At 41.7% G+C, this 23,577-nt stretch overlaps 1 protein-coding gene across 2 annotated transcripts; it reads right to left on the bottom strand.

Annotated features, from left to right (window-relative positions):
• Positions 1-11,690: 11,690 nt before the first annotated feature.
• cxcr3.1 (chemokine (C-X-C motif) receptor 3, tandem duplicate 1) lies at positions 11,691-17,822 on the bottom strand. 2 transcript variants are annotated; one of them, XM_079626062.1, is made up of 3 exons: positions 17,714-17,822; positions 14,613-14,990; positions 11,691-13,666 (listed from the first exon to the last, which is right to left on the bottom strand). In XM_079626062.1, exons 2-3 carry the CDS (start codon positions 14,988-14,990, stop codon positions 12,947-12,949), a joined length of 1,098 nt encoding a protein of 365 aa, XP_079482188.1. In that variant the 5' UTR covers positions 17,714-17,822; the 3' UTR covers positions 11,691-12,946. The 2 variants fall into 2 exon arrangements, with proteins under 2 accessions (XP_079482188.1, XP_079482187.1); XM_079626061.1 differs by lacking the exon at positions 17,714-17,822 and having other exon boundaries at positions 14,613-15,124.
• Between the last annotated feature and the right edge of the window lie 5,755 nt (positions 17,823-23,577).

Raw genomic sequence — 23,577 nt, 5'->3', positions numbered from 1 at the left:
TCAATTTTGGTTGATCAGATCAAACAAGTGGATGCTAAAAACGGGTGTAAATGTGTCTAAAATTTGAGCTGGTCTACTTTCAACAACTTCAAGAAGTAGTTGAATGCATTTGTCTGGATTGCTTTCAAAGTGTAAACCAATGTTTCCCAACCTTTTTCAGTCATGGCACCCTTTGAGAATTTGTGGTACCCTATACTAGGGTTGTCACGATACTACTTTGATACGATACCTTAAATTTAATACATTTTCAATGCCGCAGGGAAGAACTGCATTTTATACATTGCAAGTCTAGGCATCTGTAATTTCTTTTGAAGAGATACTTTCTATGATATCATTTAAGGCTTTTATTAATAAATATTGCTCGATTACCATTGCAAATCTCACCTAAATGTTTACTTGGTGTATTTGTGTTTTTTTTTTTATTGGGATAATTTAGATATAATTGCACGAGCTTTTTTTTAAATATATTTTATAATGTACTATAAGTACATTACAGTATATTTGAAATGCGTGTTTAATGGCATCTTTTTGTGAATGAAGGCCAGTATCAATGATACCACTGCTGTGTCTTAAATTCATTTTTCTCAATTTTAAACATTTAGCACCATTCAACATTACAGTGTATTGAATTTTATAAATTTTAACATTTATAGGCTCCAAAAAAATATAACTTTTAATGTAAGTCAACTAAAACAATCTTCACATAAGCCCACAATAAATATCTGTGCCCTTCCTGTCTAACAGGTAGGAATTACACATAAATTGAATAAAGTTATCAAACACTTTCTTGACTGCATAAATTATAAATTAAATATAGAGCACCCGTCCCATTTTTCCAGAACTCTTTACACTCAATTAAGACTGCTCTTATGAGGATACTTAACAAACCGGACATTTTGGCATAATACGTTCATTCTCGTCTTTCTGTGTGTCCTGCATACGTCACTGTGTGTGAAGTGAAGATAATGGGTAGACGCTCAGTCTAGGTGCTAATTCTGGGTTTATCACCAGGTTCACTCAGATGTGTCGGCCAGAACACCACTTAAGGCCAAATATTCCAGAGTATGAAATGAAGAGCTGAGAGAAAGTTCTTATTATTCCGTTTATTCTTTGCTTTTTCTTGTGTGAGTGAGTTTGAGGGTGAATGTAATTTTGAGTGTGTGGTTTCTATAAAGAGAGAAACAAAATACAGATGAATAAAGGAAACATGCATACACTCATTCCTCCTTAAGCACTAATATACATTACAAACATAAAATAAATAATAGTCAGAATATGACTATATATCTCTTAAACTCTAAGAATGTAAGAAGAGAGAAAGGATTCAAACACTTATATGGGATTCTCAGATTGCCTACCATGCATTAAAGGATAATTCCGGTATTTAACACCTTGAGTCTATATTGTAGTTTGTTTTGGATGAACAAGAGTGGTGGACAACATTTTTTTGACAATGGTTCCTCTCTCGAGTTTTTGACTATAATAGAATTGGCCATGGACCCATTTAACATTGGAGTCAATGGGCATGTCCGAAAATGTCATTAAAACAGCCAATAATGTTCGTTTACAAAACTGTTAAACTCACCGAGTGATTAGTGGTGTTCGTTGATGTTCCAGAAACAAAAAGTGTTGCGAAATACAGTTTCTGTCGTGTTTTATTCGTCATTTTGTAAAATCCCATTGTTGAAAAAATAGTTCCACTATAGCAAAATAAACGGATTGGAATCATATATTGCGACGATATATTGTTTATAATCATCAACGAACACCACTAACCACTCGGTGAGTTTAACAGTTTTGTAAACGAACATTATTGGCTGTTTTAATGACATTTTCGGACATGCCCATTGACTCCAATGTTAAATGGGTCCATGGCCAATTCTATTATAGTCAAAAACTCGAGAGAGGAACCATTGTCAAAAAAATGTTGTCCACCACTCTTGTTCATCCAAAACAAACTACAATATAGACTCAAGGTGTTAAATACCGGAATTATCCTTTAAGTTACCAATAACGTAGATATAACCTTCTGTCGTCTATGATATACTTCAAAGCCTCAATAGCGGTCCAGATAATAATATTTAACGCCACTTTTTGCTCAACCAAAGTAATAAACATTCATAACAACAAATAGTAAAGGATAAGCATGTCTAAACACGATGCTGTGACATATTTTGACCCGACGTACTGAATCAGATGGACTGAAGCTAGAAAGTAACGTATGAACGTGGATATAATCAACACAACGGTCGCGTAGCGACCCTTAACCTCCTAACTCTCATCCATAGCAAATAGCAGAAATAACAGCAGACAAAGAAATACAATATCACGAGTAATGCAGCAGATATACTTACTTTCCTCATTTACGCACACTCTGAAGAAAAGTGTCCCTCACAATTATCATCCGACCGACGATCTCTATCTTACAGCATACTAACAACTGTGACAACCAACCGACTATCTCTATCGTACTGCATACTAACTGTGCAACGTCAGATATACTATACAAACCAGCGCGCGCTTTACCGTCACAAGCACTGAATACACGGGAGTAAACATGAAACATAAAGCACAATATGGTCTAAATACTAAATAATTAATACTAAGTAAAGCAAATCTAACATAACTTTGGGGCCTTTTCTACAGCCGCCCCCGAATGTATGTAATACATTCGCTCATCATTAAAGGCAACAAAGTTCTATGGCTGGGGTGTAGTGGCAGGAGTGGAACCATCTCCATCTTCTCCAGAAGGAAGTGCAGGGAGGACAACCAGCCTGGCAACTGGCCGGGTGTAGATTCTCTCCTTCACCTTAACATCAGCGGACCTGATGTGCCCGTCAGGGCTGGGATGAGTCTTGACTACTTTCCCAATGGGCCAGAGGGCCCTCGGAAGATGTGGATCAGCAATCATCACTACACAGTCCCCTGCAATATCAGCTGGTGTAGCCTGCCACTTCTGGCGAGCTTGCAGACTCGGCACATAGAGTCGGATGAAACGGGCCCAAAAGTGATCAGCCAAGATTTGTGAGTGTTTCCAGCGGCGGCGACAGATGAGCTCACTTTCGGGGTAGACTACCTGAGGTAGCGAACCATCAGGCCGCCCCATAAGAAGAACACTGGGAGTCACTGGATCTGGGTCGCTGGCATCTGAAGACACATAACCCAAGGGCTTACTGTTAAGGATCCCTTCTACCTCAGTAAGTACGGTGCGAAGCACTTCTTCTGGAACAAGCTGAGCACCGACTGTGGCATAGAGTGCGCTCTTAACTGAGCGTATCTCCCTCTCCCATACCCCTCCGAAGTGGGGAGCTGCTGGGGGGTTAAAGCGGAAGGAGATCTTCTGTGGTGCAAGGAGATGTTGTAGTTCATTAGACATTCCAACGAAGGTCTCACGGAGTTCTCGCTCACCTCCCTTGAAATTTGTCCCCTGATCGGAGAACAGCTCTGCAGGTGTTCCTCTACGGGCAATAAAACGTCGAAGGGACATCAGAAAAGCATCTGTATCAATAGAGGTAAGGAGGTCCAAGTGCACCGCCCTAGTTGTGAGACACTTGAAGATGATCCCCCATCTCTTCTCTCGGCGCCGGCCCACTTTGATCTCAAATGGCCCAAAGCAGTCCATCCCTGTAGAATAGAAGGCGGGCTTGAAAAGGCGCAGACGGGCTGATGGCAGGTCTGCCATCTTCGGCACCGCAGGTTTTGCCCTCCATCGCTGACAGTCAGCGCAGCTATACTGGTAGCGGCGGACAGCCTCACGCCCTCGCAGGATCCAGAAGGAGCGTCGAAGCTCTGCGAACACCCGCTCTGGGCCTGGGTGGCGGAGGCGGTTATCGAAGTCTTTGATCAAGAGCATAGACACTCGATGACCTGGATCTAAGATGACTGGATGAAGAGTGGTCAGTTCTAGGCCTTCTGCTCGACGGAGTCGTCCTCCAACACGAATGAGCTCTCCCTTTTCATCCAGCTCTGGAGATAGAGTGCGAAGTCGACTGCTCCTGGGGACTGGTTTACCAGCTTTCAGGAGGCTGTACTCCTGCTGAAAACTATCCCTCTGAGCCCTCTGAAGTATTAACTGTTCAGCCTGTCGGTAGTCTTCAGCTGTGGGCTTAACATTAGAGTTGGCCGCCCCATGCAGCTCCTGCACTGTCCCTTCCAGCAGCTCCTTCCACGAGCCGTATTGGTCCACATCTGAAGTCGACTGGCTTGATGTAACTGCGGCGACCCCACAGAAGATAGACTTGCGTAGCTCTGAAGTATCTTCTGCTTGGTCAACAGTGGGGTCTACTGGCCATGAGTCTGGACTGGTCAGGAGGAAGGCAGGTCCCAGGCTCCATCTATTTGGCTGAACAAGCTCTCGCAGCTTCTTCCCTCGGGTTACGTCATCAGCAGGGTTTCTTGCGGTATCAACATATCTCCAGGTATGCTCGTCAGTCAGCTCCTGTATCTCGGCCACGCGGGTGCCCACAAAGACCTTGAACCGGCAGGATTCAGACCTCAGCCATGTCAGCACCGTTGTGGAATCTGACCAAAGGGTTGTCCGATCAATGTGAATGGTAAGCTCCCTCTTCAGCACCTGTGAGAGCTGTGCACCAGTAAGGGCAGCACAGAGTTCTAATCGGGGCATAGAGTGAAATCGCTTGGGAGCGACTCTGGAACGGGCCATCAGGAATGACAGATACACTTCACCGTGTCTGTCAGTGGTCCGGAGGTACGCCACTGAACCATAAGCCTCTTGTGAGGCGTCGCAAAATACATGCACCTCTCTCTGAAGACCGGAGATGTCCACGGACTTCGACAAGTACGGTCGGGGCAGGGTGACTTGAGGTAAGACTTGTAGTTCTTCTTCCCAGTCTTTCCACTGCTGCAGAAGCTCCTGCGGTAGTAGTGGATCATCCCATCCCCTGTGTTTGTCCCAAAGGTGTCGAACAATTATCTTAGCCCTGGTGGTGTAGGGTAGGATGAACCCCAAGGGGTCGTACTGACTCGCCAGCACCTTGTAGATATTACGCATCGTGGGAACACCGTACTCCACATGACGATGCTTGTAACCAAGGACATCAGTGTGGAAGAGCCAGCTTAGCCCTAGAGTAGATTCTGGGGTATCCGTCTTGTTCTGAGCCAGCCATAGCTCAACACTAGCAGAGCAGCTCTCTTCTGGTAGATGACTTATTACACCTGGTTCGTTGCTGGCCCACTGACGTAGATCAAAGCCTGCAGACGCAAGAAGGGCTCGTAGTTTGTCGACTAGATGCCTCGCCTCAGCAATAGTGAGGACACTCTGGAGGCAGTTATCTACATAAAAGCATTTCTGAACCGATATCCTCACCTCTTCATCTGGCTGGCTGTTATCGGAGACGTGGCGTTGTAAGGCGAATGTGGCACAGCAGGGGCTACATGTAGTACCAAACGGTAGCACCTGCCACTCGTAGACTGCAGGAGGTCCTTCTTGACTGATGTCGCGCCAAAGAAACCTGAGCAGAGCACGATCTTCTGGGAGGAGGCGAACTTGGTGGAACATGCCTCTGATGTCTCCACTAACTGCAACTGCATGCTCTCGGAATCTTAGCAGAACTCCCAGTAGTGATGCTCCTAAGGTCGGCCCAGGCAGTAGATGATCGTTGAGGTTCTGCCCTCGATACTGATAGGAGCAGTTGAATACCAGCCTATTCTTGCCATTATGGCTCACCATATGGTGAGGGATATACCATTCCTCACGACCCTCCTCGTCGGAAACTTTCGGTCCACACTTGATGACAGAGCCCGCCTTTATAAGTTTGTCCATCTCCACTCTGTAGACTTCTGCCCGTACAGGATCTCTGGCCAGTCGCCTCTCTACACCTCGTAAACTGGGCATTACGGCTTCTTTAGTAGCCTGAAAGAGTGGTATGTCTTTCCGGCGGAGCAGCGGGGTTGCGTAACGGAGAATGCCATCAACCTCTACCCTGATGGTTTTGGCCTCCAGGATGCTGATGGCCTCTTGGTCCTGCCTTGAACGAGTAACTAGTTTCTCGCTTCTGAATGGAACAGTGTCGACCTGCCATAATCTCTCAACATGTTTCATCAGCTCGCTCGCCTGGGGTGTTACTGTTGTAAATAGACACTGCTGTGGTTGGGCAAGGTGACGGACTACACTCGCTGGGCCCTGCAGAGTCCAGCCCAGCCTTGTGTGGATGGCAGCAGGCCCACCTGGAGGTCCCAATCTGACAGGTTCAATGGGAGTGACGAGATGGGGATGGTCACTCCCAATAAGAAGCAGGGGCTTGACATTTATAAGAGTCCGTATGGGAAGGCCAGTGAGGTGCTTGTAGGTGCTCCGGAGTTGCTCCATGGGGTAAGTATGGGCAGCTAGTCCAATACGACTACTGGTGAATGCACCTATAATCTTGAACTTGGTCTTTGGTTTTGATGGCGAAGAAATGGAGAACGACACTGATGCACCACAGAGGATCTGCACTTCCTCTCTAATTGTGCGTAGTGGTAGGTCCTCTTGAATCCCCTGCACACCTAACTTCTCTGCAGCATCTGGCAACAGCATAGTTCTCTCTGAACCGTCATCAAGTATTGCATAGGTGTTGATTGATTGGTCACCATGGTGAATGCGGACTTTGACAACTTTCAGAAGGACCCGACTGCCTACAGTGGGTCTGTCTAGATACAGAACCTCTGTTGTGCCCCTTGTGCCTTGGCTTTCTGCTGCCAGTGTTGACGCTGCCACCTTGGGTGACCTCATATTCACCTCATGCAGCACCTGGAGGTGTTTCCCTTGGCAGAGGCTGCATGTCTTTTTTAAGTTGCACTGGGCCGCCTGGTGTGGCCGTGCACATCGCCAACATCTCTTGTTACTCTTTATCCATTCAGGTAGCTGATCCTTTGTTAGCCTGGATACCTCTGTACACTGGCTAAGGTAGTGTTCCTTGTTATTGCAGAATGGACAGTATGGCTTGCTCTTGTTCCATTTAAAGGAGCTGCTTGGCACTGGAGCCTCAGGTTTCTTAGCGGTGTCCTTCACACCATGGAGAACAGTGGTAGGTAGCTTGCCCTTCCTACCCTCATGTCTGGACACTGGCTTCTCCCGAGCTCCTCTCACAGCTAACTGTCCTTCAGAGTCCTGACACCAAGACTCATATTTCAACCAATCTGAAAGATTAGTTAGGGTGTGGGTTTGTGTGCCCTGATGGTACATGCAGCGGCGAAACTCAGCTCTCTGCTCAGGTGGCAGCTTGCTCAGCAGACGAGCAACATGTGAGCCACACTGTAGTTCCACTTCACCCTCATGGCCTAGTGTCTTCAGCATTCCCACAAGTGACTGTATCTGGAGTGCAAACTTCTCAAATGCAGCAAAGTCTCCCCGCCTTATGTCTGGTGAGTCCATCACAGCAGCAATACGCCTCAGTGCTATCTGATGTGGTTGGCCAAACTTGTCATTTAGGGCAACCATTGTGTCTGAGAAGGGTGTTGGGGAGTTAAGGTAAGCATCTGCTATTAACCTGGCTTCTTCTAGTTGCAGGTGATCGACCAACACTTGGTATTTAAACAGCTCAGATGCATCATGTGGTAAGAGGTTCTCCAATGAGATCTTGAGCCGTGCAAACTCACTTGGGTCCCGACTTGAGAAGTTGCGGATTGTTGGGCGTGGCCCACGGTAACTTGGCTCTGGGACATTGTATTTATGACCCTGAGGTGAGCTAAAGGGCAGAGGTTTGGTCCATGCCATGCCTGGATGTCACTGTTGGGGCGTTGGGTTGCAGCCAAGCTCACTCCGTTGACCACCATAAGCTGTAGGGTACTTGGGCTCAGCTGGAGGTAATCCGTGTGGCTGCGGCAGAAACTGAATGGGCTTGAACCAGGGCGGTGGATGACGGCCAGTGTCATCCCATGGCTTTGCAGTAGGAAGGGCCCCACGTGCTGAGTGATTAACTTGTGGTTGGCCCACAAACATGTCAGGAGCTGGGGCTGGCAGTGCTTCTTCCTTAGTACTTGGAACCTCATCTATTCTCCTAATAAGCGAATGTAGTATAGGTGGGTCACTAGGCAGAAGTTTGTCCATTACTGGGTCTGGCCATGGTGGTGGTGCAGGCCAATCATCCTCTTCCTCTGCTTTAGATTCACTTTCAACAGGTGGCCATGACGACATCACCGTTAACTCTGGCTCTCTGGTATGAATAGAGGTTGGACTCTGCATGTTGCGAACAGCATCTACTAACTGTCTCATGTCTGCTCGCAACGCTCTAAGCTCGACTAAGTCTGATGCCATGTGCCGCTGTGTCTGCTGCAGGAGGTGTCTTTCATGACGAATGTCATCTAACTCAACTTGGCTCTCCTCCTGTGGATGTATGGGGTTCAGCGCTGAAGGTAGGGGAGTAGAGTAATCTCGTAGATGTTCGCTAAACTCTCTCTCTGGAAACCGCTGGGGGGCTAGCTGATTCTTCTGGCTGTGCTGTTGGTTCTCCGTCCTATAGCCCAGGTCCATCTCCTGAAGAATAGCATCCCGCCTCTGCAGGCGAAGGGGAGAGTCATAAGGGGAGGTGAGGGGTGTCATCCTGGCATTTCCCTCCTGGTGAGTACTCTCTAGTTCCTCTCTGTACCTCTCATCGATGTAGCCTCTAAAATCAACCTCATAATCTGCATAGCGCACAGGTGGGCGAACATGCCGTCTGGGACGTGCACCACTAGCATCATACTCTGGATGTAATTCCATCTCTGACGTAAACCCAGTGATCCGGCTCGAAGGACCATCAATGAAGTGAAGATAATGGGTAGACGCTCAGTCTAGGTGCTAATTCTGGGTTTATCACCAGGTTCACTCAGATGTGTCGGCCAGAACACCACTTAAGGCCAAATATTCCAGAGTATGAAATGAAGAGCTGAGAGAAAGTTCTTATTATTCCGTTTATTCTTTGCTTTTTCTTGTGTGAGTGAGTTTGAGGGTGAATGTAATTTTGAGTGTGTGGTTTCTATAAAGAGAGAAACAAAATACAGATGAATAAAGGAAACATGCATACACTCATTCCTCCTTAAGCCCTAATATACATTACAAACATAAAATAAATAATAGTCAGAATATGACTATATATCTCTTAAACTCTAAGAATGTAAGAAGAGAGAAAGGATTCAAACACTTATATGGGATTCTCAGATTGCCTACCATGCATTAAGTTACCAATAACGTAGATATAACCTTCTGTCGTCTATGATATACTTCAAAGCCTCAATAGCGGTCCAGATAATAATATTTAACGCCACTTTTTGCTCAACCAAAGTAATAAACATTCATAACAACAACAAATAGTAAAGGATAAGCATGTCTAAACACGATGCTGTGACATATTTTGACCCGACGTACTGAATCAGATGGACTGAAGCTAGAAAGTAACGTATGAACGTGGATATAATCAACACAACGGTCGCGTAGCGACCCTTAACCTCCTAACTCTCATCCATAGCAAATAGCAGAAATAACAGCAGACAAAAGAACACAAAAAGTTTTTTGACAAAAAGTATTTTATTTTTGTTATAATTTTGATTTTAAACTATTTATATATGAATCCAACTGAATCCAACTTCTGAAAAGATATCTTACAGTTAGTCAAATAGCAAATAGCTCTGTGGAGCTCTATAGCTCTATAGTGGAGCTCTATAGCCATCTAGTGGTTAAAGTTTTTTTTTTTTTTTTTTACAGCTTTTTCCAAAAAATGGGCAAAAATCTTACATTAAACCATGTAAAATTATCCATGTTATTCCCATGAATGAAAGTTAGAAACCTGGGTCTTTTATAAAGTGAATTTTACATAAAATGCTGTTCTCTCGTACTGCGTCGAAGACGCTACGGGAAAGATTCTTTCTCGAGATATTGAAGCCTAAAAATTAATCCTTAATTTTGTTATTAATGTAAAACGCTTTCAGCAGCATACAGCCTTAGGCGGAACAGCTTGCGCGCCCATTGGCTGTTCTGCTGGAAAAGCAGCAGCCTATGCGAGGCCCCCAGTGACGCTTGACCCAATGAGGACGCTTCGCGCCCTCTGCGTCACGTCCCGCCGAAACGGGCGTGGCCTAGGCCTATAAATGCTCGAGCGGGGCTGCCACACACTGATTTTCTTTACTTCAGCGAAGCTCACGCATCGTTGGAATCTGGATAGAAGCCGCCACAGCCATCGAGAAAGCACCTCTGCAGGACGCGCCCTTCTCTGAAGCCGCTGGTCTTCGCCGCCTTCAGCCGCCGTTCCCTGCGACGCTATCTGGCGTGGATTTATATCCTTTGCATTGTGTGTGTGTTTTGTGTGTGTGTTCGCCGTCGCGTCACACATTTTTTCCCACTCACTAAAAGAGCCGAGCGTCACACATTTTTTCCCACTCACTATTTAAACCAACAATGAGCCTTAAGCAGTGTCACCAGCAAGTCGTTTCACGTCGTGCTTTTGATCAGTGCAGTCGGTGGAGAGCAACTGCGCCCGACTGCAGAATCCAGCATCCGCCTTGTGGTCGCGAGAGCTTTTTTGACATACGTCAGCATGACATCAGAGCAAGTCGGTCCACACACGGTGCTTCTCAATTCTTATTTGTGCATCCTCGTTTCCTTTCCTCGCTTCCTTTCCTCGCGTCTCAGCTCCACCCCCTGGAGGATGCGGGGGAAGGCTGCAAGGAAAGGAAATGAGGACGGAGGAATCGAATGAAAGCTTTTTTTATACATTGGAATACTTGATCACTCGAGCGTCACTTTACAGCGTCATCGGCAGCGCTCAAAAGATCTGCCCTTATGTTGTTGAAGTTTGGTTATTTAAGAAATTCATAATAAATAATAATAAAGCAAGATACCCGGTTGAAATATGTGACGTGTGGTTTATATAAACTGCAATAAAATTATATAGCTATAAAATTATTGTGACCGATGTGAAGGGGGAGGAGAATTTACACTTGCGTCACGTTAAGTCAATAAAACACTTCCGCATAGGATACACCTGTGTATCCTCGCTCATAGCTCCTCTGGAAGCCTCCTCACTCCTCGATCCTCGCCTCCTCACGATGCAATAGGCCCTATGCACAGCTGCAATACTTCCTGAACTTAAGCAGGCTCCTTTGTTTCCTGTCTGCCAGGATTGGCCAAACTGATTAATCCAGGTGTGTCTGATTATTGTTGTTGGTCAGACACACCTGGATTAATCAGTTTGGCCAATCCTGGCAGACAGGAAACAAAGTAGCCTGCTTAAGTTCAGGAAGTAGTGAAGCTGTGCATAGAGCCTATTAGAGAATTGAGATGTCCTTCAAGATGGCTGAGCTCGATCGGTTTCCGGGTCATAGGATGGAGGACGGAGGAGCGAGGAGACGAGGAGGAATATTGAGAACCACCCAGTATATAAGGTCCACACTCGAACACATTTCTAACCGGCATGCACCATTGCACCTGCACAGATTTTGCTCATCTCAAACAAGCCTCTTCTCTAGCGCAGTTTAACCAGGCCTCGCCAACTTTTTTGCATATTCTGTGGGCTGGGATTATGTAAATGAGGAACATTATGACTTCACGAGCCGTTTAGTTCTTGAAAAGTGGATTCTGTTCAATAAAATATCTCCCTTTGAAGTGGACTTTGAGCTTTGTGACCTTTCAGATCTTTTTAATACTCAAACAGCAACATTACACACTAACTAAAGTTGAAGAAGTGAAAAAGCATAATAGCATTAAGTCATATACTGTGTACAAGTAATGTTCTTCTATTTTATTGTATTGCAGTTTTACATCATTAATGAGAGACATCTTACATTGTAGCTGCAAGTTTTATGCTAACACAACCGAAAAAACAAAGGTTCAACAAAAGTTAACCTTTAATATTTAAAAACATTTAACACAAAAAATATGCATTTGCAGTTCTGCTTCATATGACAAGTAGCCCTTCAAGATGTTTTAAATATTTACAGCAAATCGATATATTTAAAAACATCATAAAAAAATAAAAACATAAGACAATTGGAACAATTGTAGACATGTACAATAACTCCAGAATTTCAAAATGTATAACAGTAAAATTCAGCTGTTCACACTTTTTCAAAAGTCTGATCCATACAAATCTGCCATGAGAGTGATCCATTTTGACAAAATAGAGACTTGTTTTATCTCTCTCCAAAATGTGCGATCTGCAAGAAATCAGCCTATATGCTTGCTTGAGAAATACAAACCATAACCTAAAGTAGCTGCCACACGTGAGAGGATAAATAAAGTTATTGTGACACTATAGTGGCACCTAGCAGAATTCATTTTTTACACTATTTGACACTATTTGAGCATAAGAATCAACAATTAGACAGTTCATGTCAGATTTTGTCGCTGATTTAAATGTTATTTAAATGCAAGTTCAGCAAGCAGATTTTGAGATTTCAGGATTCCCAGGGCTTATTTTTTAGATTTAAACGGTTGGAGGCTGTTTACACTGACTGGACACATTAAAGTCAACATTTTAAATTGGTACATTTGTCTTTCTAAACGGGTGCATGATGCTGTATGATACTGAAGCGTCCATTATATATAAAAGGCTTGTACTTCTGAAGCTTAATGTCTTTTCCTGCTCCACGTTAATAGTGCCTGTGAGGCTCAATGTTTACCCTTTTAGGGGAGATAAACCCATGAATGGCATTGAACAATAAACTGGGTTAAGAGAATGTATCTTACATACTTCATCTTTAAAGTTGGGTGGATTCTGATTGTCTGTTAATGGTTTTATCATTCATCAGCTGGGAAAGTAAGTGATTCCAATGATATCCTCTGTGTCTTTATCGTTATAGTTGTGGTGTGGACTTCACTATTCTCAATTAGAATGATTAATAGTTACCTTTCTTGGTGTGAACAAAAACACTTGTGTACTTAAAGCCAAACTCTTCTGGCATAATATTGATACAGATGTTAAAGGTTGCAGAAAAAGAGGAGATGGTTACTGACTGTACATAAGGGTTTGATCTTTCAGAAAGCAGACGTGTGTGATGTGTCCACTGACTCTGACCATACAGAGCTTTTCCGTGACACCAGGCCTGCTGGGCCCTTCAGCTTGAAGCCCAGCGGTCTCAGTATGTCCAGCAAGTGCTGGCGAAATTTCACCCCCACAAAAGCATAAAGCACTGGGTTGACACAGCAGTGTAAGTAGCCCAATGTGGAAGTTGCTGTAAGAGCTACATCCAATGCTGTGGAGCTGTCACAGGATGTTTGGAAACCGGTGGTTTGGTTGTTTCTCATGGTGTCAATGATGAGGGTGATGTTTAAGGGTGTCCAGCTGATGAAGAAGGCCACTACGAGGGCTATGATGACACGGATGGCCCTCTTCTTCTGCATGCCCTGAGAGCCACGTCGCAGCCGCAGGAGGATGCAAGAGTAACAGACCAACATCATTATTGCTGGAAGAGCAAAACCCAAAATATGGTAGAGCAGACGAGAGTACAGACGCCAATGATCAGAGGGGTAAAATGGAGCACATTGTATTTTATCCTGACGTCTGCTGTCTTTCGAGGCCACAAGGAATATCCAGTCAGGAATGGAGAGCAGAATGCAGAAGAGCCAGACCATCAGGCAGCAACAGTGAGTCGCCATAGGCTTTTTACGAGAATACATCTGCACTGCATAGACGATGGACAGGAAGCGGTCAAGACTGATGCAGGAAAGCATGAAAATCCCACAGTAGAAATTGATCTGATGGAGGAACAGTGACAATGAGGGACTGCAAACCTGAAGTTGATTCTTAAAGTAATATTCCTGGTTCTGTACAATTTAAGCTCACTCAATCAACAGCATTTGTTGTTTAACACAAAAATGATTTCCCACTTCTTAAAAAAAAAAAGCTAAAATCTGGGTTACATTGCGGAACAATGCAAGCCGATCCGTAAAATCTGTTAAATGCTCACTTTTTCAATATAGCCACATGATGTAAACAATATGTTAACATGATTTTAATGTGAAAATATCCCTTATTAACCTTTTCTGTGAAAAGTTGTATACAATTATACAACTGTTACCATGAACATTATTTAAACAGCTATGCAGCTCAAATAATAATAAATATGAAAAAATAATCTATAAATAAATAATAAAATCAATTGCAAAACAAAGAGTCCTTTGTACCATTAATACTAATATTTACTATTCTATTTATATATAAAAATAAATAAATAAAAACCTTGCTATGTACTGTGCTAACTGGGACTTACGCAGCACAGTCACAGCTCTTACATATTGTTGCCCTATTGTTGGTTTGATTGCTTATATTGTTCTCATTTGTAAATTGATTAAATGTAAGAATGTATCTCTAACTTTACTGAAAAAGGTAAGATGCAATTGTTACATTAAAGAGCTGTTTGTTTAACTTGTTTAACCCCATAAAAGTTTATTTTATTCATATAAATTAATGCATTTATGTTGATTCAGCAATATTAAATAATATTTTGGACTTCATAAAAAGGGAGTTAATTTAGATGTTATCATTTTTCGGTTGCCAGTGTGAATGTCTATTATAGAAATGTATTGTCATTCAGTTCCATCACAGGATGCATAAAACAATCAAATGGAGAAGCAGTGTACCAAATCATTTCATAAAATCAACATTTAAAAACACAACATAAACAACGAAGATTTTGCCCACCTTGAACAGAGCTCCGTTCAGTTTGCAGAGCGTTGTGCCGAAGATCCAGCCCTTCACTGCCTCTACAGCCCAGAAGGGCAGAGTCATCAGCAGCAGAGTGTCTGCTAAACTCAGGTGAAGGATGAAGATGTCTGTAACATTCAAGCTCTGCCTTTTCTTCCACAGTACCACCAGAACCAGTCCGTTTCCCAGCAGCCCCACTACCAGCGCCAGAGAGTAAAGGACCGGGATGAAAATGGAATCGAAGTGCATGCTAGAGTCCTGTTCACACACAAGTCCTCCTCCACAGCAGTCCTCGTCATAGCTGTAGTTGTTGAAATCAGCAGAGAAATTACCAAAGTCTTCCCCGTTCATGGTGATAATTTCGTCCAAAGTCATCTTCCGCAAAGAAACATACATCAGAATTAGTATCTATTTCTATCATTTATTTTCAATACAGTATTTATTATTTTATTTATGCTATAGGCCTACAATAATTTGATGAGTGTTTCAAGTGTGAGACGTTAAACTAGTGAATGTGCTATTTTGTTTGTTTGGCATCATTTGGTCTGAACGTGCGGTTTAAAGTCTGAGGGTAAAATTTCAATTTAGCCTTACATTTATTCTAGTTTATAGTTTACGTCTGAAGAAGTAACTTTTTCTGAAGTAACGTGCTTTGGCCAGAAGGGGGCAATGATTAGACGTGATGGCAGGCATAAAGCCTTCAAGCTCAAATTAAAGGAATCCTTCGCCCAAAATAATAATTCTATCATCGTTTACTCACCTTTCATGTTGCTCCAAACCATTATGACTTTTTTGTTTCTTTGGGACACAACAGAAGATATTCTATTTTTGTTTGTTTGTTTGTTTGTTTTGTCCATAAAATTAAAGAATAGCCTAACTAAACCATTAATTAATTATTACTGCATCAGCAACTAAGAAAGATTCTATATGGTTAATATTTTAAGTAATATACGAATTGTTATTAATTAAATGTGTCATAATGTATTCATTTCTTAATAACATATTTTATTAACTAAAAGTGAAAATGAATGCGTTAATTACCACAATTGGCAATGTACTTTAACCTCCAGTTGTCTGCTTTAATTAATCATTAACTAATGATTTGCAAATGTATCATTATGTTATGACTTTACTTGTTGAGGCACATGACTATTAACTAATTGTTAAGTAATATGTAATCTATGGGTTTTGTCAGTTACACATGCAGTGAATGTAATGTCAGAGAATGTGTTTGAAGGATGGGTAAGTTGGGCAGCACACCAGAATCTGAACTCCTGACCGCTGTTACACTGTGTTTAAACTGGACGAGACCAGCTGTCTACACTGGACTTGACAGACCATTGCAAGTCCAGTTGTCCATCATAACAGAACTAGCGCAAGAGCTCGGAGTACGTCAGGAATAGAGTGTGGCATCAGTTTACTGTTGAGGTTTTGTACAGTGTGTTGTGCCGCATCCAGTGTAGTATCATCACTGATTATATTGGGTACTATTGTCTTTGTCCAGTCTAGACACAGTGTTATGAAATAGCAGAGTTCGGCCGCATGTTCTCAGTGTACCACGACCTCAAGCTTAACCTGACACACTCCAGTGCTATTCCTGTGCATGAAGAACAGGTACTCATGCGGCAGTTCATCGGACTCAGTTTAACCTTGGTTGTAGTTGGTTGGAAATGGAAATCCGTGAATTAGTGTGGATGTCAAAACCAAAATGGCATATGTTACTTAACAATTAGTTAATAATCATGTGCCTCAACAAGTAAAGTCATAACATAATGATACATTTGCAAATCATTAGCTATAATTATTAATTAAAGCAGACAATTTGAAGTTGAAGTACATGGCTTCAACCCATTGTGGTAATTAACGCATTAATTTACACTATTATTCAATACATTTAATACAATATGTTATTAAGGAATGAATACATTATGACACATTTAATTAATAACAATTCATATCTTACTTAATCTATTAATCATTTAGAATCTTTATTAGTTACTGATGCAGTAATCATTAATTAATGGTTTAGTTCTTCGTGAGTCATACATTAATAGCCTACATGATTATCTGTGCATTAGTTAAGCATGAATTAATGCATATTAGTGCACCCGTATTGTAAAGTGTTGCCAATTAATTCATAGTCTTTTCATGTAGCCTTTTCATTTCTATTCCCGCACTGCCAAATCCAGGATTTTATAAGTTAATTTACAGCGGGTTTGGTACACGCTGTAATTTTTCAAATCAAGTGTTTTCATATTCTGTGAATCACTCGATTGAACAGATAAGAGAAAACGAAAAACCACACCGTGGCCACAAAGTAGCTACATTCATCACTGATGTCTATCAGTCATAATGCAATTCAGATTATCATCAGGTTGTTGCTGACGAAACGGTCTAACGCCTCCCTGAGGGGTCATTCCTGGTAAAACACCATTTCTTTGAAAACGCGACTGTGTGTAGTTTGGATATACACTCTTAAAAATAAAGGTTCTTTATCCACCTTTAACATCCATGGAACATTTGCCTTCCCCAAAAAGTTCTTAATGGAAAAAGTTTCTTTAGATTATTAAAATGTTCTTCACACTAAGAAGAAAAAAAAGCCCTGTAAGAACTGTTCAATGAACAGTTTTTGGGGACCCCAAAATGTTTGCAAAAACCCCCTTTTGGAACCTTTATTTTTAAGAGTGTATAGTACCTAGTCTTCCGATCTCTACACTTTATGCGAAACCATGTTATTTACAATAATGTTCTGTAATTGAAACCTGAAATCTCTGTAGGTGATATTGGTCATCCCCCTGGTATTCCCCTTATTTATCATCCTGCAGTTGCAATAATGTCAATCTGTTTGTGCTGGAAATATTTAACTTTTAAAAATCTGTAAAAAAGTGAAGTGAAGCTCCTTCAAAACTCTTTCGTATTGCAAGGGAAGCAAAATGCACTAAATATTATGGCAAGAAATAAATCCAATAATAATGAAGATGAATAATGAGATGATCCACTAATCTTCAAATGTAAAATGAATACGACAATTAAACATTAATTTCAGCAACAATGTGAGCATCATCGATCTATGGTTATTTGGAAGGAAGAAAACGTACCTGTGTAAGTGAAGGATCTCACAGTAGTTGAGAGGCGCTGAAATGATTGGCACGTTGAGAGTTTCTCATTAATAGACCTAAAGGTCACGACATGCAGATGCACTAGAGAGAGAGAGAGAGAGAGAGAGAGAGAGAGAGAGGAGGAGACAGTGTCAGGGAGCACCAGGGTTTAAAAGAGGAAATATGATAACGATCAATTGTCACTCATTCACAATTGTATTTCAATGTTCATTTCGCTTTCTCAATGAAATATTTTGCTCAGGGAAATGCAGAAATGCATGTTACAAGTTGGCAAACATAGATTGTTCATTAGTTATTGTTCATCATTCTTAAAGATGATCTTGTCTGGCAAAAGAAAAAAACTTGACCACTACAGAGAAATTGTAATTGTTGTTCTGTATGCTAATTGATAATATTTCAGTCTTGTGTATTTGCAAATTATAAGCTTTTTCAACTTTTCAGTCAGAAAACAATAAAATCAAGCCAACTGTGTTATTTTATCACTACTTATGTTTTTATATTACAGATATTTCAAGTGTGTTTGTTTTTCCATCAGTATTAAGCTGATTTTATTTAAGTATTTGTTGCAAAGCAGTCTAGTTGCAAAGTAGATGTTCCATCTACTTGTTTCATCCTTATGTCACAGATGCACATGCAACGGGATGTTTTTTTCACACCTTTACACCACGTCCTGTTCTTCATTTCTTGCCATTCTCACTTACACACATCACTGCTCACGTATATATTCATTTGTACTTTTGTTGTCTGGTTTTGGTTTTCTACCTTGTGTGGAGATTTTGTTATTGTGTCAGAATGTACTTGTCACTATTAAAGGCCAAGTGAAAGCTACAAATGAAAAAGTTTGAAGGAGAATAGAGAAGAGAAATCTGGCAGAGTTTTTTAAGCAGAAGAAAAGGGAACCGGGAGACGATGAGCATATAGCTTTAGAGAGTGGGGATAGCTAAAGATAAAGAGTTTGTTAAAAAAAGATTAGTTAAATACTGTTGAAGTTGCACATTGGGTTATGAGGTACCACCTGTCAATTTTTGCCATACTTGCTTACCATAAAAACAGCCTCAGACCTTAAAATGCCAACCCACACCAACCAAACACTTCTCGCTGGTTTAATCAGGGCAACACACTCTTTTAAGGAAATGTCACTTTTGAAACAAGTTTGAAACATCACTCTAGTGCCCTAGTCAAATTGTTTCATAGGATTTCCATCACTTTGTAGGATTGAAAATAATCCAAGATATTTGAAATGAACAAAGACATTTGCTTTACTGTTTTCCACCCCCTCTTTCTACCACAAGGACCATTTGGAGTTCCCAAAGGCACAGATGGGCTGATAGTGATCAAGGCCTGTAGGCCAATATGTGTAGTCTGGCTATCACCAGACCAAGCTCAATCTTTTAAGATTGAATATTGGTCTGGGGGAGTCTGCTCTGTATTTCTACTCTACAAGAGATCAACGAGCATAGTTCAAATGACTCATACGCAATTGGATAGTCCTTCAACCAATCAGCGACGCGAAAACTCCAGGCAGGAAACGTGTCAACAACATAGACAGTATATAAACTGGACACAGCGACCCCATATTTTCAATGGAGAAAAGTGAAGTCAATTAGAAGCACTCACTTCTTGATGGCTGAGCATAGTGCGCAGGCTCAAACTGAGCTTGACGACGTAGATGTGACGTGAGTTTTCTAGTAGCTGTACCGTGAGAAATCTGAATCATTCCCTTCCGAATCTCACAGAGACGGAGAGCGTGAGCATTAGCTGTCCATGAGTTAGCAGCAGGATCAATTTTATCACTCTCTATGGGCTTCTCCCTTGACTTTATCGGACTTTATGCCTCCACGTCCCCCCGATTCACCTTTGGCTAAGCCCCGCCCCCCTTAGTTACTGTTGCTTTGTCCGTCAACTTCATCTGGGCACTGGTTTGGTATCAACATGGCTTATGCTGTGACGGCTCTTCCTGCTGAAATTTTATCAAACTTTTATAAAGCAGCAAATAAAGTGTCCGAATAGAAGTAGGCAAAAGGGGCTGCAGTGTGCGTTCGAAGGCTATATTCAAGACATACAGGTGAAACGCAACAACAACAAGGCATCCAAATAGAGGCAAAATCATAATGTTCACAGTCAAAAAATTAACCACCGCATATCCTAATCGAGACAAAGCCTGGGACTAACATTATCAAGGAACAACACTGTTCATGCAAAGCTGGGTAGGTCTCTATTCACTTCTATAATCGTTATTACAAAGCAAACGGACTACGGGAGTATAAAGTTGTATTTATTAGCAGCGTGTGCTAGCGTATCAATAATTAGGGTAGAGAACCGAAATCATAACCTAAAACAGCATAAAACTGTCTAACTAGTATAACTTCACAGTAAGGTGAAAAGCTAAATTTATCTTAGAGCACACAAAAGTGTGCTTGTTGATCCTTGAGGGGTTTCGCTGACTATAAGGACGTTCACACAGTTTAATCCAAAAACGACACTTGTCAGGAATTGACTTCGGTTTTGGGAAGGGAAAAAAACATACACCCCCCCTCCACCCTCTCTGGGAAACGCGTATCTGTGTTACAAATGCCCCAGGCACAACGTTTAACCATATTTTTGATAAAACTACGACGGTAATAGCCTGCCGAGACCAAAAATATGAGACGCCTGTGTTAAAGTCAATGGAGCACTGTGAAAAAGTGTCGGACCTCTGTGGGAGCTCGTTCTTGGCTGCGCTGTGATTGGTCAATCTACATTCTAGGGCGTGGCTTAGCCAAAGGCGAATTGCCTGCGAACTTCTCCGCCAGTCTTTACGGTAATTTCTCGACTGTGCGACAGAGAGTCGAGTGGTTATGACGCAATCGTTAGCATATTTTTACAAAAACTGCTTCTACGGGGCCATAACGTAAGATACAAGGTAATGGAGCCTTTTATAAATTGTCATGTTTCTTTAGAAATAAATAATGGACAAATGGAGTCTTTAAACGCCTCAGATGTAAAGTTATTCGCTGTCAAAGTGACGCCAAAATGAAAGGGAGTCAATGGAATGCTAACAGCAGGTGATGGCTTGATAGCCAATGGCGGCCCCTGGGGAAGCTTTGGTTTCCGGCGGATGGATTACCCCCTTGGTCAACAAACGGTTTGCAGAAGCAGCAATGGCATCGAGCGATTTTTGCAGGTTGTGCAAAAAAAAAAAAAAACATTAAAGTGAGTGGTATTTACACCCACTCGAGTGATTTGTTTGCTAAACTAAAGAACCCATCGTCGAGAGGTTAAACGGAACTGGATTGACGGTCGTGCGAGAGACGGGTATATCAGAGTGTGCGCTTCTCTATCATGGGTTAAACCCGCCAATAGCGCGCTCGGTGGATTAGCCAGTTTGTGATTGGTTCCCGCAAATTTGGAACGGAAGCAGGAGAAATAAATGTACAGGTTTCCAGCCTGATCTGCAGGGCGAAATCAAATCGCCGGCAGATCAGGCTGGCTTTACCCAGTCTACAAGATGTGTGTACTTCGGGGGTCTATGAATTGTCACACCTTTAGTAAAATGGGGGAAGTTGTAATTGTCAGATTGAACGTCTCACATTTGGGTTAAAGTCACATGGTCAGGGAAAGGATCAAACAAGATTGTAACTGCTGCTCTGTCTCTTTTTTGCTCTGGGTCTCTTCTTATTCTCTGGGTCCCTTTCTTGGGACTCTCTCCCTTTGCCTCCTCTTTTCTTTCTCTCTTTCTCTCACAAGACTGAAATATTATCAATTAGCATACAGAACAACAATTACAATTTCTCTGTAGTTGTCAAGTTTTTTTCTTTTGCCAGACAAAATCATCTTTAAGAATGATGAACAATAACTAATGAACAATCTATGTTTGCCAACTTGTAACATGCATTTCTGCATTTCCCTGAGCAAAATATTTCATTGAGAAAGCGAAATGAACATTGAAATACAATTGTGAATGAGTGACAATTGATCGTTATCATATTTCCTCTTTTAAACCCTGGTGCTCCCTGACACTGTCTCCTCCTCTCTCTCTCTCTCTCTCTCTCTGGTAACATTTTACATATATCTATTGTGTAACTATTTTTAGTGTAACCATAGCCATATTTTGTCATTAAACCTTTTCAACCTTTGTGCTGACTAGTTTTGCATTCAAAGCCGTTTTAAAACACTCTTTAAACATACACTGTGTCTCCTATGCTATTCTAGGTTGTTAGCGATGTCATTCACACATAAACTCAGCAAAAACAAAAAATGTTCTTTCACTTTCAACTGCTTTTTTCCCCGATATTTTAACATGTGATTTTGTAGGATCACATGTTAAAATATTTATAGGAATATAATTCAACACCTGAGACATAAACTGAACAAATTTGACAAAGAGAAATAAAATAATGAATCCCTGAACAAAAGTGTCAATATCAAAAGTAGCAGTCATTATGCTTTGTGTTACAGTGCCTCTCGTCTTCATGGACAGCACCAGGTTTGCCAGTTCTTGCTGTGAGATGTTACTCCACTCTGTCACCAAGGCACATATGGTTACATGTGGTTTAGAACTGCAAGGACGATCAGCTGTCCTTCCTGTCTTCTTGCAGTGCACTTACATTACGGACATTGCAGTTTATTTTTCTGCGGTCCTCGTGCCTTCCTTCAGCAGGACTATGGCAGGTGATCAGGGACTGGGCATCTTTCTCCCGTTGTTCAGAGTCAGGTCTCTTTAACGTCCTATAAGTTATTGAAACTGTAACCTTAATTGTCTATCGCCTGAAAAACTGTTAGTGTCTAAACACGTGCATGTGCAATAACTGTTTATGGTTCATTGAACCCTTTCCAATAAATATCCGTAAAGCTTATTTGGACTTTACAACATTATCTATAAAGTACAGTACCTGAAATAGGGGTTTCTTTTTTTTTGCTTTCTTTTTTTTTGCTGAGTGTCTGATTTGTCTCAGTGGTTACAGTTGTGTGTAGAGGAAGGGTGGGGTGTGTTGTGTTTCGCTCTGTGTTATTCTGAACGTCTGAATGCGTTTCTTCATCTATTTGCCAACATTGTTTTGAACTATGCTGTATAGCTGTTTTATTTTTTGTCCATTGTCAAACTCCAAATTTAGTTTATTTTTGATAAATAATTATTAGATCATATAACATTTTAAGCTGTCATATGGTCATGTTACAACATGCTTCTCACATGTTATAACCAATGACATTTCACTTCTATTCTTGCCCCACTTTCCCCTACAAAATAGTGGCAGTCAGTGGTGTTCTGAAATGAGGAGGCCTCACAGCTTTATATGTAGGCTATATTTTTTAAACCAATGTAAATTCATGTTGCAGTCACGCTTACTGTTGACATCTTTCACAGGTTAAATAAATAAACAATAGTTATTTTTACACAAACAATGCAATGTTCTATTGATTAAAACCAAGTATATTTCTCATCAAGTTAGTGCATTTTAAGTATTCTATAATTTTTAACAAACTTTAAACTTTATTTAAACAAACTCAAAACTTGACAAAGACAAACTCAGACTAAACAGGACTCGGGAACAGAACAGCAACATACAACATCAAGAACTCACAAAGACGGAAACTAGACACAGGCAAACAAGCTAAACAATATAACAAGGGGCGTGGCTAATTAGAAACACCTAATAAACAAGAAAAACTAAGGACTACAAAACGTGGGCACAGGACAGGAAATGACAAAGTCCACACAAGACAAGGGGAACACAAGACAGGAATCATAACAGATTTGCAGACGTGGAACCCGCACACAGAAGCAAAAGGTGTGATTTATTGCGTGAACAGCCAAGCATACCACGACTTTTGCCCATTCATTACCCCCCGTCAAACCCACGGGA

Source organism: Phoxinus phoxinus, assembly GCF_949152265.1.
Source record: "Phoxinus phoxinus genome assembly, chromosome: 10".
In the NCBI taxonomy this organism is placed as follows: Eukaryota; Metazoa; Chordata; class Actinopteri; order Cypriniformes; family Leuciscidae; genus Phoxinus; species Phoxinus phoxinus.
The sequence above is the reverse complement of the archived record's forward strand: the minus strand, read 5'-3'. Positions and strand labels throughout refer to the sequence as shown.